Genomic DNA, 15448 nt, shown 5'->3' with positions numbered 1-15448 from the left:
AAGCAAAGAGTCCTGAATTGCAAAATCTGGGAACCCCATTTCACCCCGAGGAACTTCCGACTCGAGGGGTGGATCGGAATTTGGAAGTATGCGTCCTTGAGGTCGACGGTCATCATAAAATCTTTCTCCCTCAAGGACAGCAGGACTGACTTTGGCGTGTCCATCTTGAAGTCCGTCTTCTTGACGAACTTGTTGAGAGCTGACAGATCTATAACCGGTCTCCACCCCCCCGTCGCTTTCTCTACCAGGAACAGGCGACTGTAGAAACCTGGCCCTGGGAGAGGAACTTCTTCCATGGCGCCCTTTTCTAACATGGAGGATACCTCCTCTTGAAGGGTGGTCCTCTTTAAAGGATCTTTGGGAGCTAGCCATTCCGTCCGGTTGGCCGGAATAAGAGGGGGTGGATTCGTCAGGAACGGGAGTCTGTAGCCCTCCTTTAGGACGGACACTGTCCAAGGCTCTGCCCCTTGAGCCTTCCATGCTTGCCAATGTTGTCTGAGGCATCCCCCAACCCGAGGCTTGGGCGGGGATAGGGGGCCTCCCACTCTACCTTCTTCTAGAGGGGCGGCCTGATCTGCCTCTCCTAGAAGCGGAGTAACCCGACCTGAAGGAGCTTGAGGGCGCTGCAGCTCCCCTGCGGGAGGGTTGCGGAGTTGAGGACCAGGAGGAAGAGGGGGCCTCTCTCCTCGTAGTGCTGGAAGAGGCTTGGGGCGTCGCGGCGCTGTCCGAGACGGACCTCTTGTATGGAGGTCTCCTTGAAGTTGCCAGTCTGGTGACGTTGGCCTCCTTCTTTTTCGAGACCTTTTCCATTAAGGCCTCTAGCTCTTTCAGAGGAAACAGAGACTCTCCCCACAGGGGCAGGCTGCGAATTGCTCGCGCCTCCCTGTCCGGTACCTTCCGAGACACTTTCGTAAGAACAGTGTCTCTCTTACGGAGAACCCAGTTGGCTGTAAGGGCGAGAGACTGATATGTTAAGAACTTGAGGGTTTTACCCCCGGAGGTAATGAGGTCCCTCATTAGGCCTTGCTGATCAGGGTCCTCGGGGTCGTAGGAGGCTTGAACACCCACCAACGTGGAAGCCCACCAGTCCAGCCAAGAGGAGACGTTAACCAAGTCTCGCGACATCTCCTCCATCATGGAGGCCTCTGCTGGTGAGAAACAGACTGGGGCCGAAGAGGCTCTGTCGTCAGAGACGCCTTGGCTCAGAATGTCCACGGCCGTCTCCACTTTACAAGGACCTGGGTGACGTCCTTCGGGCACATAGACCTTCCCTTGGTTTTTGAGGCCCTGGAGCAATTTAGAGGCACTCTGGGTCTTGGGAGCCTCGGCATTGCTGGCCACCACTTTGTCAATGTACTCTTGCCCTAGAACTAGGTCTCGGGCCAGAGGGAGTGCCAGGGACGACTTAGGTTGGGAGGGAGTTTGCATAATTCTCAGCAGGCTCGACCTCCAGGAATCTCCATCTGTAGCTGCAGGTTCAGCTATTTCGTGGTGCCTTCTGATCAGGCTAACCACTCTCCTATAGGCGGAGTCTTCCGTCGGGGAGCCCTCCCCCCCGTCAGCCGAGGTCTCGGCCTGGGGCGGGGGAGCCGGTTTACCGGGCACGCTGACTGGACGCCTAGCCCTCGGGGCCAGGGGCGCCGTCCTGCCAAGGTACTGGACCTCATCTGCGGGTAAGACCACACCAGGGGCTCGGGATAGTGTAGGCACCGCTGGTTCAGCGGGGACTCTCGTACGCCCGAAGGCTCTGGGTGCTGAGGGCGCGGTTCCCGTGGGCTGACCCGACAGCGGGAACCGTTCCTTCCGACCTGAAGGCCGCACCAGCTGGGCTGGTTCGGCCTGGCTGCCTGGTAAGAAGCGTGTTTCCCCCCGCTGGGCGGGGTGAACCGGAGGCCTCGAGGACTTATGCTTAATCGAGAGGTCTTTCCTGCGAGCCAGGTCGCGAGGGTCAAGGCCGTGCTTGGAGGGCGGCCGCCTTGGGGACCGCTCACTGGACTGGTGGTCCGGGGAACGAAGCACCTTCGATTCCCGCGACGATACGTAGATCCAGGCGCCCCCGGGAGATACACTTCTCCTATACTTACGGCTCGGGGAGCAGGAGCGCTTCCTGCTATAACGAGAGCGCGACCTCGACCGGGAACGCTCGCTCCTGGACCGCTCCCTTCGACGGCGGTGTTTCACCCTGACCTCTTCCTCTGACGAGGAATAGATGTCCGATGAGCCAGACGACACTGTGTTCACCACGTGTCGGCTGGTAGCGGGGACTGCGGGGGACTTCTTCGGGCGTTGAATGCCAGAGGTCGAGGGTTGGAGGAAGTCATCGGGAACTTCCGTGGGGAGGGTTGGGAACGACTCAAACCGTTCCATGCCCAGGAGCCAGGGATCCAGGGCTACATCCATCCTCAGGGGTGACCTACCCGGCGTCTTCGGGAGCCTCCAACCGCAGGCATCGTTACCTGAAGGTCGAACTTTACTCTGGTTATCTCCCCCTAAAGAGGTGCCAGAAGCACAGGCCCACGAGGGCGGCGGTGACACTGAGACTGCGTTACTACCCCACAAGGGGTCATCGGAGGAAGCGTGCCCCCCGAGCACAAGGGCAGACTCTCCGGACGCACTACTGGGTCCTTCACTAGCCCTAGAGGGGCCCGCTATTGGCACTGCACTAACACTGGGCTCCTGGGATAGGACGCCTTGCTCATCCACCACACTAGACTTACCTCGTCCCCTACTTTGTGTAGGGGATGGCGAAACCGAGACCCCGTCGGACCGCTCACTGGGTGACGGAATCGGCGAGGAAACACTAATTTTCCTGGGGGAACGTTTCGCTGATTTCCTCTTTTTGGTACCGTAACGTACCCACTGTATATCGCTCCAGTCTACGCACTCGGGGCACGTGTCTGCTGACGAGCAAACTTTACCCCTACAGGAGGAACAAAGGGAGTGAGGATCTACTTCGGGCTTGGAGAGGAACGCTCCACACGATTTCCCGGCTCTAGGCCCAGGACAATGGCGAATCTGCTCCATAACGCACACAACGCACGACACAAGCACTTAAGGAAATCAATTAAAATACTGGGTAAGCACACGGTTGAAAAGTGAACGCACAGGAACACTTGGGAAAGCACACTGGAAAAACGCAAGTTGCCACGCTGGGAACACGTGGGACACAGAACGCACACAAAGGATCGACAGAGATACGAGAGCGAGGGTTGTGAACGCCTCGCGACCAGAGAACTTAATGAAGATGCTGACCCAGCAAGCTAGCGACCTACCTTAATCCTACCCTCGGGGCACATTCCTTGATGCCGGGGGTAAGGCTACTTGGAGCGCGGAGTGGGGGGGGTAACTTACTCAAAACTCTGGTCGGCAGAGAGGAGATCACCAGTGACCTCCTAAGAAAATAGTTCGAGGTAAGTATTCGTGTTGGAACAAATATGTTTTTCCTCTGTAATATACTGTTTTTAGGGTTTTTTTCAGAGGGTGGGAACACATTAATTGTTTTTAGTTATTTTATATGGTATAAATTCATCTGAGATACGATCAAATTGAAATACGAGCTTGGTCCCGGTACGGATTAAACTCGTATCTCAAGGTATTACTGAATAATGAATAATAGAAAAACAGTCTTACCATAAATTCAGAACTATATCTTCACTTATGCTTTAGGGATTACGGTTGACTTTGCATTCTGCTCATGTGTAACAATGCCCTGAAGCATTGATGTGATAGTAGAAGGACGGTTTCTGTGTTTTGTCAATTCTTTTCCTTGCTCTGCGAGTTCCCAGCTCTTTCGTGAAACGTCTTCCATAGAATTTAGAACCTATAAAATAAATACATGCATTATTTCTATTACAGTATACAATAATACAATACTGTCCCCTGTTTTGGAATTACTGTACAAAATATATGGGATGAAATTGAGATAATATCTTTATTGTACATCAGAAATAAATTAATACATTATAAAGAACAATATAAATGTACTGCAATGCTATTATGAAATGAAGAAAAACGTCCAATTCTATAAAATTTCAACAGCCAATTTAAAAAATAATGTCGAATAACAAAATATTATATTCATAAAACTTCTTAATGAAAGTGTCTTTTCCCTTTTATTGTTTGGAAGAACAATCAAAATCAAAATATACAAAAGGAGATAGAGGTTTATATAACATTTTGTTACCACTGGGTAAGAAAATAATAAATGTATTTCAATAACTTCAAAAATAAGGAAATTCTTACATAAAACTTCAGTACATTATTTATGAATAAAATCAATAAAACTGAAAAATCATACACAACTATTATTTTTGGGCTCAAGCCATGTCGTCCTGATGGAAGGTTCCTATTGGTAGCTTTCTAAGGGATATTTGGCTACAGTGATATTCCCAGAGAATTGACCTTTAGGTCTCCAGAATTCTAACTCCTGGCGCGAATATCCTTAAAAATTTCTCTTAAGGATATCGCATAATATCAAGGGACGTATATCTTGATACGACACATGGCAATCTTCACCTCGAATAGTGTTTTCGTTTCGAGGGGGATGAGTGGCGAAACTGAAGGGGAGCCTTCTATCAAGGTTACCCTTCCTCCTGTACTATTACGAGGATCCAAGATGGCGCTCATTCCTATTTCAGTAGCGATTTCGCACGGTGTTTGATCATTCTTGAGAGGATTTAATATGCATTCTCCAGCTTCTTCTGCCTCTGGAAAGTTGAGTATTTAATCTTTTCAGTGTATAATTTTTAGCTCCCGCTTCACAGTGAAATTAGTTTAATTTAATGTGTTTATGGAGCTTGGCCAGTCACCGGAGACGCCTTGTGGGCGCTTTCGTTTGTCATGCATGTGTTATTTAGTCAGCAGAACGACATTCCCGGTTTCAATAGCATTAATAAATTATGAAAGCTATTTAGGCACAATTATACTAGTAAAGATATGTTTATACATACAAATTTCCGCTTCCTTATGTCAATCGTATACGTTAAGAGTTTCGGCGATTTAGGTAACCAAGATCTCGCCCGTGCTGGGCTACCTAGTCTAGGCGCTTTAGTATACTTTCATACACTATCCCCGTTTACCCTCGTGTATCGTTTTATCAATTCAACAGGATATACTATATCTCCTAGAATTATTTATATAACTCGATACTCGTCTCCTGTGGAGATTTAAGGGTAATCCCTCCTTCCCTCTGAGTGCCGCCATAGGCGACAACCCTATCTTGGTCTCGCCATAGAGTAGTCACTCCGGCTTGACTAGGCTAGTGTTTTCTGTCTCCCATCCTTGCTGGCGAGTATCCCGGCTTGGGTTTTCGACAGAACCTCAGAGTATTCAGTCTTTATGCCGGCGGCCAGGCTGCAGGGCGAGTAGTCACTCCCCTGCCGGCTTAAAGCTGTCGGCATAGGAAGCTAAGCCTCCCTAGGCTGCACTTGAAGTGGTAGTATAATGCCGCCACCTTCTCCCCTGCAGTCTAGAAGACTAGTCCTGTTTCGGCAGACCCTAGGCTGAAGAATAGATATTCTTCTGCTGCCTAGGATGGTGCCGATACTGAAACAAAGTTTCACCCTTGTGTGGAAGTGGCGGCAATCCTGCCGCCTTCTCCTAACACTTGATACATGACCCTTTCCCTGCCCCTCTCTGTCCTTTAGCGATGGCCTAGCTATCGCAATCCTGTGGCCGTCGTCCTACAATCTCCCCACTTGCCGGGTAGATCATAGCACGGCCGGGCTCCTACATAGGCGGCTTAATAGTCACTCTGTCTTTCCCCTATGGACGCAAGGCTCCGGGAAAGGTTGTGCCAGCTATGACGGCTGCCGGGAGACCCCTCTGCTGTTGAGTTTTCTTCAGTCCTCCCTTGGACTGCCATCCACATCCCTGAAACTGGCAGCGACCGGCAACGGATCTTGTGGCTGGATGGAAGCCTGAATGATGCATTCTGCCCTTCCATTTGAACCGCCGGCTGGACCGGTGCTGCCAGGTACTAACTCAGCTGGTGGCATGCTGGCTGGACCGGTGCCGCCAGGTGCTAGCCTAGCCGGTAACATGCCGGCTGAACTACAGTATATGATTATGCAGTAGCCAGTATATTTGCAGTATAGTATATACTGCAGACAGAAAACTATAGTATATATTATACAGAAGTTATTTTCCAACATACCTTGTGTATCCTTGCACAGTCTATTGTTGAGACCAATTCTATATTGAAAGAAAGAATTCCTTCAATACACTGATAAGTAATCAGTTGATAACTTACCCCATAATATTAAATAATTTAAGAACAGTCATTGTTAGTATACACTTATTCTATCCCTATAGGTTAGACTCCTTCTCTTTTGAGTTTGCCTTGATAAGGAAACTTTAAAACTTTAATATTGGAGGGAGGTCACGACAATTGGCTGGACAAGAGACACAAGTATGTGTCTTTTCTATTTCCTTTCAAGCTTACTATCCTAAGCTATAATGGTTAAAATATTAATATTTTGCATAACCTGGTCATCATTTGTGATAAACAACCGCATACTCATTTAAATTTCCTTTCTTTACAGGAGGAACCCCAAATGAAGTGCGATGTGATCGTCTGTAACCACAGGAGTAGGAACTTCTGTGGTCACAAAGCATGCAGGTCTCATGCCCCCTACACCATCACTACCGAAATCCTGCGGTACTGGGACCCCCAAGACTGAAACATCTTCCGGACCTTGGTGGCCAAAGGTTTTGACGACCCCAAGTCAACGGAGTCGAGGGATGCAGCACGAGAAAAGCTGCGCAAATGGGTACGAGGGTTCCAGAAGAACTCTCCGGGACCGTACCTACCTAACGACAGTATGCGTAGCTTGCTGTTCCCGAAGGCGGGTAGTGAAGCTGTCGTGCCCCAAACACGACCTGGACCTCCCTGCGTCCAGATTGCCATTGAGACGGATGTCAGTGAGGCGTTGCAAGGCATGGACATCCACCAGGAGGAAAGGATGTCTGAAGTATCCACAAACACTGAAAAGGATCTATTGAAGGATGATCCCGTGGAGGAGTCTACTCTACCTCCTGAAGAAGAAGATGATGTCGAGTTGGAGTCCCATCTGTCTGTGCCGGCACCGGAACCGATACCTTCGACATCTTCCGCTTCTACCCCTCCATTGGACAACATGAGCCAGGCAGTTCTGGCTCATCTTAAGGCCTTAATGGAGAATGTTCACAGGCAAGGCGAAGCAAGGAAAGCGAGGCTCGAGAGAGAGCTCCGTGAAGCTCAACTCACCGCCTTCCAAGGGTCATTCAAGTGACACAGAGTCCAAGACCTCCCACCCTGCTCCGAGACCAATCCCTGGAGGTACGCGGAGTTTATGCCGATTACCAACGGCAAATTCTACATCTCTTAGAAGATGGGAGCCGTCCCCTTAGAAGATATCCAGTTCTGACCAAGCTTTAATGCTTACCCTGACAGCTTCATTCGACTGAAGCAGGAGCCAGTATCAAAAGAGGAGACGGAACCAAAGGAGGTCATGGTTTTCCACCACGACAAGGCACAGGCTCTCTTGTCGAGCAGCCTGAAGAAGGTGGGTTACACAAACTCAAAAGTGTCCACCTTGAGCAAGAAGTACCCTACCTTTCTTGCTCCTGCTTCAATACCCTTCCCCTTTATGTCGAAGGCTTTTAAAGCTGATGCCAAGGCAGTGGAGACAAGCAAACCATGCCCTGCACTAGAGGAGTGTAGGCCTCTGTTGTTAGCCCTGCCCATGGAGGATAAGGAATGAAAAGAAGTCCACCTCACCTTCTCAGTAGGGAAGCTGGATGCAGATATCGTGGGATGACAACAGTTCAGCGAAAATCTCCCGAAACTGTCACTTTCTCTTGCGCAGGGAGCAAGAGACGAAGGACAGACTTGCAGGTGTGCAGGCCTAAAAAGCACCCCAGACATGGTCATGGCCAAAATGCACATGGCCACCTTAGTAAAGGACCTATATGCCTTTACTAGGAGAGCCTGTAGAGAGTTCGTGTTTGCTGCAGCAACAGTAAAATACGAACCCAGGAAGCTGATATCTTCCAATATCTGGGGTAAAGACCTCTTCCCAAATGAAGTGGTCAAGGAGGTAGTTGATAAAGCTGCCACGGAGAATAGGAACCTTCTCCAGAAGTGGGGTATTTCATCAAAACGGAAGTCTTCCCCGGATGCGGGTCCCCAACCTAAAAGGAAGACTAAGAAGCCTAGACTACCCTCTCGGCCTGCCCAGCAACATCCTACAGTCACCATGACCGCGGTGCCCCAAGTGGTTGCTCAACCACAGACCACATTCCAAGTGGTGCCTCAGCAGCTGGTTGCCCAGTCACCAGCATTCAACCCTGGGTTTGAGAGGCAAACCACTACCTTTCGTCCCAAAGGTAGAGGCTCCCGACGGGCCTCAAGATACCCCTCACGAGGTAGGGGAGGACGCGGTACGGGAGGTAAACCCTCCGGACAATCGAAGCAATGAGATGCTTAAGGTAGGAGGGAGGCTCCAACACTTTCAGGATCGTTGGACCTTCAATCCTTGGGCCCACAGCCTAATCAAGAATGGACTAGGATGGAGATGGAACAAGCTTCCACCATCATTTCCTCAATTCTTCCAACACTCCACCCCCTCATTGGAAGAATATACCTTAGAACTCTTGAGCAAACAGGATATAAGGAGAGCAAAGTCCATCAAATTCCAGGGAAGGCTGTTTTGTGTTCCTAAGAAAGACTCAGACAAACTCAGAGTCATTCTGGACTTGTCGCCACTCAACAAGTTCATCAAGAACAGCAAGTTCAGGATGTTAACCCTTCAGCACATAAGGACCCAGTTACCAAAAGGGCCATACACAGTCTCAATAGACCTGGCAGATGCATACTGGCATCTCCCAGTCAGCCACCCTCTCTCCTCCTACCTAGGATTCAAGCTACAGAAGAAAAAATTCGTCTTCAGAGCCATGCCCTTCGGACTAAACATACCCCCAAGGATCTTCACAAAAATTGCAGACACATTCGTTCAATAACTACGCCTAGAAGGCGTTCAGGTAGCAATGTACCTGGTCGACTGGCTGGTGTGGGCAGCATCCAGGACGGCTTGTCTGCAAGCATCTAAGAAGGTGATCCAGTTCCTGAAACATCTGGGATTCAAGATCAACTTCAAAAAGTCTCGACTCTCTCCAGCTCAAGAGTTTCAATGGCTAGGAATCCATTGGAACTTGAAGTCACACTGCCTCTCAATTCCCCCAGGGAAGAGGAGAGAGATTGCAGGGTCTGCCAAGAGACTACTGAAATCCGACAGGATCTCAAGACACAAACAGGAAAGAGTACTGGGCTCTCTCCAGTTAGCAGCAGTAACAGACCCAGCGCTAAGAGCACAGCTGAAAGATGCGTCAGGAGTCTGGAGAAGATACGCATCAAACGCTCGAAGAGATCTCCATCCACACGAATGCCTCGACGGAAGGATGGGGAGGTCACTCCCACCAAAGGAAAGCCCAAGGGACTTGATCATCCCTGTTCAAGACCTTTCACATCAATATTCTGGAGGCCATGGCAATCCTCTTGTCATTGAAAAAACTCTCCCCTCGCAGATCAGCCCACATCAGGCTGATCTTGGACAGCGAAGTGATAGTGAGATGTCTGAATCGACAAGGCTCGAGATCGCCCCACATCAACCATGTAATGTTAGCCATCTTTCGTTTATCGAAAAAGAAGAGATGGCACTTATCAGCAGTTCACCTACAAGGGTTCTGCAATGTGACGGCGGATGCTCTATCCAGGCTAAAGCTGATAGAGTCAGAATGGTCCCTAGACGCAGACTCATTCTCCTTCATCTTGGAACAAGTCCCGGAACCGCAGATCGACCTCTTCGCGACGAGCGACAACAAGAAACTACCTCGGATGTAGCCCCATACGAGGACCCTCTGGCGGAGGCGACGGACACCATGTCCCTCGAATGGAACGAATGGACCAGGATTTACCTGTTCCTCAACAAGCCGAGATCCTTCCAGGGAACGGCAGCTCTAGTGGCCCCCAAGTGGTCCAAGAGCAACTGGTTCCCTCTGGTAATGGAACTGAAACTGAGGCTGGTCCCTCTACCGAACCCTGCTTTATCTCAACTGGTTCAGAAGTAGACTGTCTTCGCTTCATCACAGAGAACCCAAAACCTTCATCTCATGATTTTCTCACCTTAGTGGTTAAGAAAAGATTTGGGATCTTAAAAGGCAGTATAGACTTCCTAGAAGAATACAAGTCAAAGTCAACTAGAAGACAATACGAATTGTCTTGGAAAAAGTGGGTTGCTTTTGTCAAAGCAAAAAACCCGAAGGAAGTCTCAATAGACTTCTGCCTGTCCTTCATCCACCTTTATGAACAAGGCCTAGCTGTCAACACGATAACTACGTGTAAATCAGCATTGACTAGACCTCTTCTATACGCTTTCCAAGTGGACCTGACGAACGAAATCTTTAACAAGATCCCGAAAGCATGCGCTAGACTTAGACCTATAGCACCTCCGAAGCCCATTTCATGGTCCTTGGACAAGGTCTTACACTATGCCTCAACCTTAAACAATGAAAATTGTTCTCTTAAGGATCTTACCCAAAAAGTTATTTTCCTGTTTGCTATAGCCTCAGGGGCTAGAGTTAGTGAAATAGAAGCCCTATCAAGAGATGAGGGCCATATTCAGTTCACAGAAGTGGGAGAACTGAATCTCTTCCCTGATCCTACCTTTCTTGCCAAGAATGAGCTACCCACTAAGAGATGGGGTCCCTGGAGAATCTGCCCTCTGAAAGATGTCTCTCTGTGTCCAGTAGAATGTCTAAAGGAGAAACCTCGAGATGGAACTTATCCCTGAAACAACTGAGGGCGAAGCTCACTTACTTCATTCGCAGAGCGGATCCTGACAGTACACCCGCAGGTTCATAATCCAAGAAAAATTGCTTCCTCACTGAACTTCTATCAGTATATGGACTTCGAGCATCTTCGCTTATATACTGGATGGAAGTCATCCAGTGTTCTACAAACATTATGCGAAGCAAGTGCACGAATTGAAGCATTACGTGGTGGCGGCAGGTAGTGTAGTAAATCCTGTCGTCTAGTGCTGCGATGAACAGTGAATTGATTGGGACTCTCAATTCCGGTGAAAAGGTGTTGACACCTCCAGTGCAATATCTTTAATATGAGTGTCACCAAGGTGACTCAAGGACTGTTCAAATTTTCAGGTGAAGAATTATACAGATAACAATTGTGCCCTGTGTATATCGTACTCAGTGTTGATAGTATCCAACATTTACTGAATAATGATAAATTTTCCAAATTTTTCAACCTTTATAGTGGCATTAACCTTTTCTTCCCTTTCAGGTAGAAAAACTCTATTGGTAACCGTTGGATGTATAATTCTATTCTATTTACACTTGTTATCCAATTTACTCATTTAGCCTAAATAAAGGACTAAAAGTGTAATTGCGTCTTATTTCGCCCTGCAAACAGCACAATAAAGATAGCCAGAGTTCTTTACTTAATTTCCTAAGTAAACTTCATATTACTGGAATAAATGAAACAAATAGTTCTGATTGAAACTTACATTTGTTTCTGCAATATACAAACCTTGAGACTTTTTTTTTTTTACTGTCTAGCACGACACTTCCCTGCAGGGGGCAGGAAGCCCTAACATTGTTCCATGATTAGAGGTACAGTAATGACGTATAACAGTATCGTCATATTTCTCAATGGTCTGTATGACCATATAAAAATTGTCCCAAGATTAAGGCACTTATACAAATCCACAGATACAGTACTTCTCTGGTAAACTTCAATCAGGACGACATGGCTTGAGCCCAAGAAACGGATTTTGAAGCAAAGCGAAAAATCTATTTTTGGGTGAGACGGCCATGTCGTCCTGATGGACCCGCCTTCCTTTTCCATAGAAAAGGCTTAGGCAAGATCCCTCCCGAAACTACTATACCTGTAGCACCACGCTCAATGCTACAAGGAATGAGCGCCATCTTGGATTCTCGTAATAGTACAGGAGGAAGGGTAACCTTGATAGAAGGCTCCCCTTCAGTTTCGCCACTCTTCCCCCTCAAAACGAAGACGCTATTCGGGATGAAGATTGCCATGTTTCGTATCAAGATATATGTCCCCTGATGTCACGCGATATCCTTAAGAGAAAGTTTTAAGGATATTCGCGCCAGGAGTTAGAATTCTGGAGTCCTAAAGGTAAATTCTCTGGGAATATCACTGTAGCCAAATATCCCTTAGAAAGCTACCAATAGGAACCTTCCATCAGGACGACATGGCCATCTCACCCAAAAATAGATTTTTCGCTTCGCTTCAAAATCCGTTTATTATTATTATTAAATGCTAAGCTACAACCCTAGTTGGAAAAGCAGGATGCTATAAGCCCAGGGGCCCCAACAGGGAAAATAGCATAAAAATAGCATAAGTATAAGTTGGATGCAACAGTGGGTTTTCTTGGCATGGACTTTGCTGTAACAGTTTAAAACAACTGAATTTCCAAAGCAGATACAATAGTACCTCGATTTACAAATTTAATTTGATCTGAGAATTAGTAATATCTGCTCTTACTGCACGTGTTTAGGGGTATGGCTAACGGTACGTCTGATCATTTTTTGGTGGAAGGAAAAATGATATTTTAATTATAAAATAAATTTTTGAATATACTTACCCGGTGAATATATAATAGCTGCTGCTCCGGCGGCTCGACAGAAAACACACAAAAACTCGCGAGCGATCGCTATGAAGGTTGCGGGTGTGCCCACCAGCGCCAACTATCGGCCAGATACCGCATATGCATGTAAACAAGCCTCAATTCTTCTCATCCCGCTGCGTCTCTATTGGGGAGGAAGGGAGGGCCTTTAATTTATATATTCACCGGGTAAGTATATTCAAAAATTTATTTTATAATTGAAATATCATTTTTAAATATTTAACTTAGCCGGTGAATATATAATAGCTGATTCACACCCATGGTGGTGGGTAGAGACCAGAGTTAATTAAGTTTACAGCGTATATGCTTAGAGTTTTTGACAGTTATAACATAACAAAACCCAAATATATAGGTACCTGGTAAGGAAGTTGACTTAGACGATTACTCTGCCTTGTTAGTCTGTCTTCCTTACAAAGCCCAGCGATCCTCTTAGGATGCTGAAAGACTCCCAGGAGCTGAAGTATCAAGGGCTGCAACCCATACAACAGGACCTCATCAAACCCCTAATCTGGGCGCTCTCAAGAAATGACATTGACCACCCGCCAATCAACCAGGATGCGAAAGGCTTCTTAGCCTTCCGTACAACCCAAAAACAAGATTAAAAACATTTCAAGAGACAGATTAAAAGGATATTGGAATTAGGGTAATGTAGTGGTAGAACCCTCACCCACTACTGCACTCGCTGCAACGAATGGACCCAGTGTGTAGCAGTCCTCGTAAAGAGTCTGGACATCTTTTAAGTAAAATGACGCGAATACCGACTTGCTTCTCCAAAAGGTCGCGTCCATAATACTTTGCAGAGATCTATTTTGCTTAAAGGCCACGGAGGTTGCTATAGCTCTTACTTTATGCGTCTTAACCTTAAGCAAACATCGGTCTTTCTCATTGAAGAGAGAATGAGCCTCTCGTATTAAAAATCTGATAAAATATGACAAAGCATTCTTTGACATAGGCAATGATGGTTTCTTAACTGAGCACCATAATGCCTCAGATCCACCTCGTAAGGATTTAGTACGGGCTAAGTAGAACTAAAGAGCTCTAACTGGACATAGCACTCTTTGAAGTTCGTTGCCTACGATCTCTGATAAGCAAGGTATATCAAAAGATTTAGGCCAAGGACGAGAAGGCAGTTCATTTTTGGCCAGGAAACCAAGTTGGAGTGAACATGTGGCTTTTTCTGTAGAAAAGCCGATGTTCTTACTGAAGGCATGAAGTTCACTAACCCTTTTTGCCAAAGCCAAGCACACTAGGAAAAGCGTCTTGAGGGTGAGATCCTTCAGGGAGGCTGAATGTAATGGCTCAAACCTGTCTGACATGAGGAACCTTAGGACCACGTCTAAGTTCCATCCAGGAGTGGCCAAACGACGTTCCTTAGAGGTCTCGAAAGACTTAAGGAGATCTTGGAGATCTTTATTGTTAGAAAGATCTAAGCCTCTATGACGAAAGACCGAAGCCAACATGCTCCTGTAGCCCTTAATCGTGGGAGCTGAGAGGGAGCGAACATTTCTCAGATGTAGGAGAAAGTCTGCAATTTGGGCTACAGAGGTACTGGACGAGGACACAGATGCTGACTTGCACCAGTCTCGGAAGACTTCCCACTTCGACTGGTATACTCTAATGGTAGAAGCTCTCCTCGCTCTTGCAATCGCACTGGCTGCCTCCTTCGAAAAGCCTCGAGCTCTTGAGAGTCTCTCGATAGTCTGAAGGCAGTCAGACGAAGAGCGGGGAGGCTTTGATGAACATTCTTTACGTGGGGCTGACGTAATAGATCTACCCTTAGAGGAAGACTTCTTGGAATGTCTACCAGCCATTGAAGTACCTCGGTGAACCACTCTCTCGCGGGCCAGAGGGGAGCAACCAACGTCAACCTTGTCCCTTCGTGAGAGGCGAACTTCTGCAGTACCTTGTTGACAATCTTGAATATTGGGAACGCATATAAGTCCAGATGAGACCAATCCAGTAGAAATGCGTCTATGTGTATTGCTTCTGGATCTGGGACTGGCGAGCAATAGATTGGAAGCCTCTTGGTCATCGAGGTGGCAAAGAGGTCTATGGTGGGTTGACCCCAAGTCGCCCAAAGACTCTTGCACACGTCCTTGTGGAGGGTCCATTCCGTGGGAATCACCTGACCCCTCCGACTGAGACAGTCTGCCAAGACGTTCAAGTCCCCCTGGATAAATCTCGTTAACATGGAGATGCCTCGATTTCTTGACCAAATGAGCAGGTCCCTTGCGATCTCGTACAGCGTGAGGGAGTGTGTGCCTCCTTGCTTGGAGATGTACGCCAAAGCTGTGGTATTGTCGGAGTTGACCTCTATCACTTTGTTTCGAAGGAGACTTTCGAATTTCATCAAGGCCAAGTGGACTGCCAATAGCTCCTTGCCGTTGATGTGCATGCTCTTCTGACTTGAGGTCCACAGACCTGAGCATTCCCGACCGTCCAGGGTCGCACCCCAACCCAAATCCGACGCGTCTGAGAACAACACGTGGTTTGGGTTCTTGACTGCTAGGGATAGTCCCTCTCTCAGACTGATATTGCTGTTCCACCATTTCAGGCATGCCTTTACTGGTTCGGAGACCGGGATTGATACCGTCTCTAACGTCTTGTCCTTGTTCCAGTGAAAGGCTAGATGGAACTGGAGAGGCCGAAGGTGTAGTCTTCCTAGCGAGACAAACTGCTCCAGGGATGATAGAGTCCCTACGAGACTCATCCAATTCCTGACTGAACACCGTTCTCTCTTCAGC

The 15448-nt window shown here is 47.7% G+C and overlaps 1 protein-coding gene across 3 annotated transcripts in view; it reads right to left on the bottom strand.

The window, feature by feature from the left end:
* The window catches only part of LOC137654744 (uncharacterized), an 89952-nt gene that overhangs the window by 15850 nt on the left and 58654 nt on the right, over positions 1–15448 (bottom strand). For all 3 annotated transcript variants that reach the window (XR_011046707.1, XM_068388663.1, XM_068388662.1), the window contains exon 7: positions 3631–3820. Coding sequence is in view for 2 of the 3 variants with exons in the window: in XM_068388663.1 (XP_068244764.1) it covers positions 3656–3820 (165 nt within the window). In the remaining variant the exon portion in view is untranslated. The remainder of the gene's footprint in view (positions 1–3630; positions 3821–15448) is intronic.

The sequence above is a fragment of the Palaemon carinicauda genome, chromosome 15 (assembly GCF_036898095.1).
Source record: "Palaemon carinicauda isolate YSFRI2023 chromosome 15, ASM3689809v2, whole genome shotgun sequence".
NCBI lineage: Eukaryota > Metazoa > Arthropoda > Malacostraca > Decapoda > Palaemonidae > Palaemon > Palaemon carinicauda.
This window is presented reverse-complemented; position numbering and strand designations above follow the sequence as displayed.